This window comes from Priapulus caudatus, unplaced genomic scaffold (genome assembly GCF_000485595.1).
Source record: "Priapulus caudatus unplaced genomic scaffold, Priapulus_caudatus-5.0.1 Scaffold6266, whole genome shotgun sequence".
Lineage (NCBI taxonomy): Eukaryota > Metazoa > Priapulida > Priapulimorpha > Priapulimorphida > Priapulidae > Priapulus > Priapulus caudatus.
The window spans coordinates 230-2047 of NW_014583327.1; the positions used below are offsets into that span (position 1 = coordinate 230).

The window sequence follows — 1818 nt, forward strand, 5'->3', positions numbered from 1 at the left end:
AGCAACATTATATAACTGAATGCATTTATTAATTCAATTACACAATTACCACTTATTCAAAAAGAAAATTTATATACGGGCGTTTCTCTCCTAAGTGATTTCAACGTTTGTTGTTAGACTGTAACGTATGTTGTAAGTTGTTGTTGTTGTTGTTGTTGTTGTTTGACTATAACGACAGATTCCACTCCTTGTTCTGCTTGCAGTCGCTCGTCATGCTCGTGTTCAGAGATGAGAAGAGTGAGGATGACGAGCTAAAGTCGTGGGCGTTCTGGCACAGCCGCCAGCACAGCGCCAAGCAGAGAATTCTTGACGCCGGTAAAATAAGTAATTATGCTTTTATGAAATATACTCACGCGATATCTAACGATTGCAACGTTCGCGAGCGTGCGTGCGAGCAAGCGAGCGAGTGTGCGTGCGTGCGTGCCGGCGTGCGTATGTGCGAGCGAGCGAACGAGTGTACGTGCGTGCCAGCGGGCGTATGTGCGAGCGAGCGTGCGTGCGAGCGAGCGTGCGTACGAGAGAGCGAGTGTGCGTGTGTGCGAATAGTGGAGTGTGCGTGCGGCGTGCGAGCAAGTGGTGCCGTGCCGTTGGCGAGCGTCCCGAGTGCTGGGCGGACGGCCGGTGCGTGCGTGCCGTGCCGTGCGGACGCGCGCGGGCGGGCGGGGCGTGCGGGCGGGCGTGCGGGACGCGGCCGTTTGCCGTGCGGACGGGCGGAGCCGGTCGTTGCGGACGTGGCGTGGCGTACGGGCGTGGCCGTACGAAGGCTGGTGTGCGTGCGTCCCATCTGCGTCTGTGCGTGAAAGCACTGGCGTAAATTCTATTTCCGTTGACGTTATTCAGTTTTACGAATAAGCGCAGTTTTACGAAATTGTCGGAGTTTTTTTTATGGAATTAGAGTGTTGTGTAAAAACTGCCTGGTTGTAGCGTGAAGTGGGTCGTTATCAAGCTAGTAAATCTACTGAGAGGTTGTCTGCTGTCAAAAGATATATATATATATATATATATTCCTTACACACGCGTGATTTTTGGTAAATTACAAGCATGGATAGATATGAAAACGTGAAGATCAGTCTAGGTGCTCAGTTATGCCTGTGTGTAGATCAACGCATGATAGCAGTGGCCAGGAGAAGAGAGAAGGGAGCCGGAAAAGTTGGGAGCGATAGTAATAGATGGCAATAGTAAATAAAGATGGTGAGAATATGAAAAGGGGAGAATACAGGAGACAAAGAGGGATGGCTGGTGAGATGCTAAGAGGAGAGATGATAGGAGGAGGAAGCCGAGCAGAAGATGATATGAAGCAGAATAGAAGGCAGAGGAGGAGAAAGGGAATAACAATGATTGAGGATGAGATCAGATTAGTAAAGGGAGGGTGGTGAAGGAAAGGAAGGGCGTATGCGAAACAAGCGCGACGCAGGAGGCGAGGTCGACATAGCGGGAGAAGGGAGCGGAGAGAGCGGGAGCCGCTCTTACTTCTCTAACGATCACATGTTCCTTCTCTTGCCGCTCACAGACACGAAGAACAGCATCGGGCTTGTAGGATGCATAGAGGAGGTGTCTCACAACGCTATCGCCTTCTACTGGAACCCTCTCGATGGGCCAGCTAAGATCAGTGTTGCCGTACAGTGCCTTAGCACAGACTTCAGCAACCAGAAGGGAGTCAAGGTAAGGTCTAACTCCCGTTCCTCGTAGAGCGAAAGTAGGGTAGAGACGGAGAATGCAAAAATAACGTGTGTCTATGCGCGTGTGTGTGTGTGTGTGTGTGTGTGTGTGTGTGTGTGTGTGTGTGTGTGTGTGTGTGTGTGTGTGTGTGTGTGTGTG

General features: G+C 50.8%; 1 protein-coding gene across 1 annotated transcript; it reads left to right on the forward strand.

Annotated features, from left to right (window-relative positions):
- Positions 1-203: 203 nt before the first annotated feature.
- Positions 204-1689, forward strand: LOC106820069 (protein grainyhead-like; the record flags this gene model as incomplete). Its single annotated transcript, XM_014824631.1, has 2 exons — positions 204-315; positions 1511-1689. Coding segments are annotated over 2 exons (291 nt in total), but the record flags the coding sequence as incomplete, so codon positions are not given.
- Between the last annotated feature and the right edge of the window lie 129 nt (positions 1690-1818).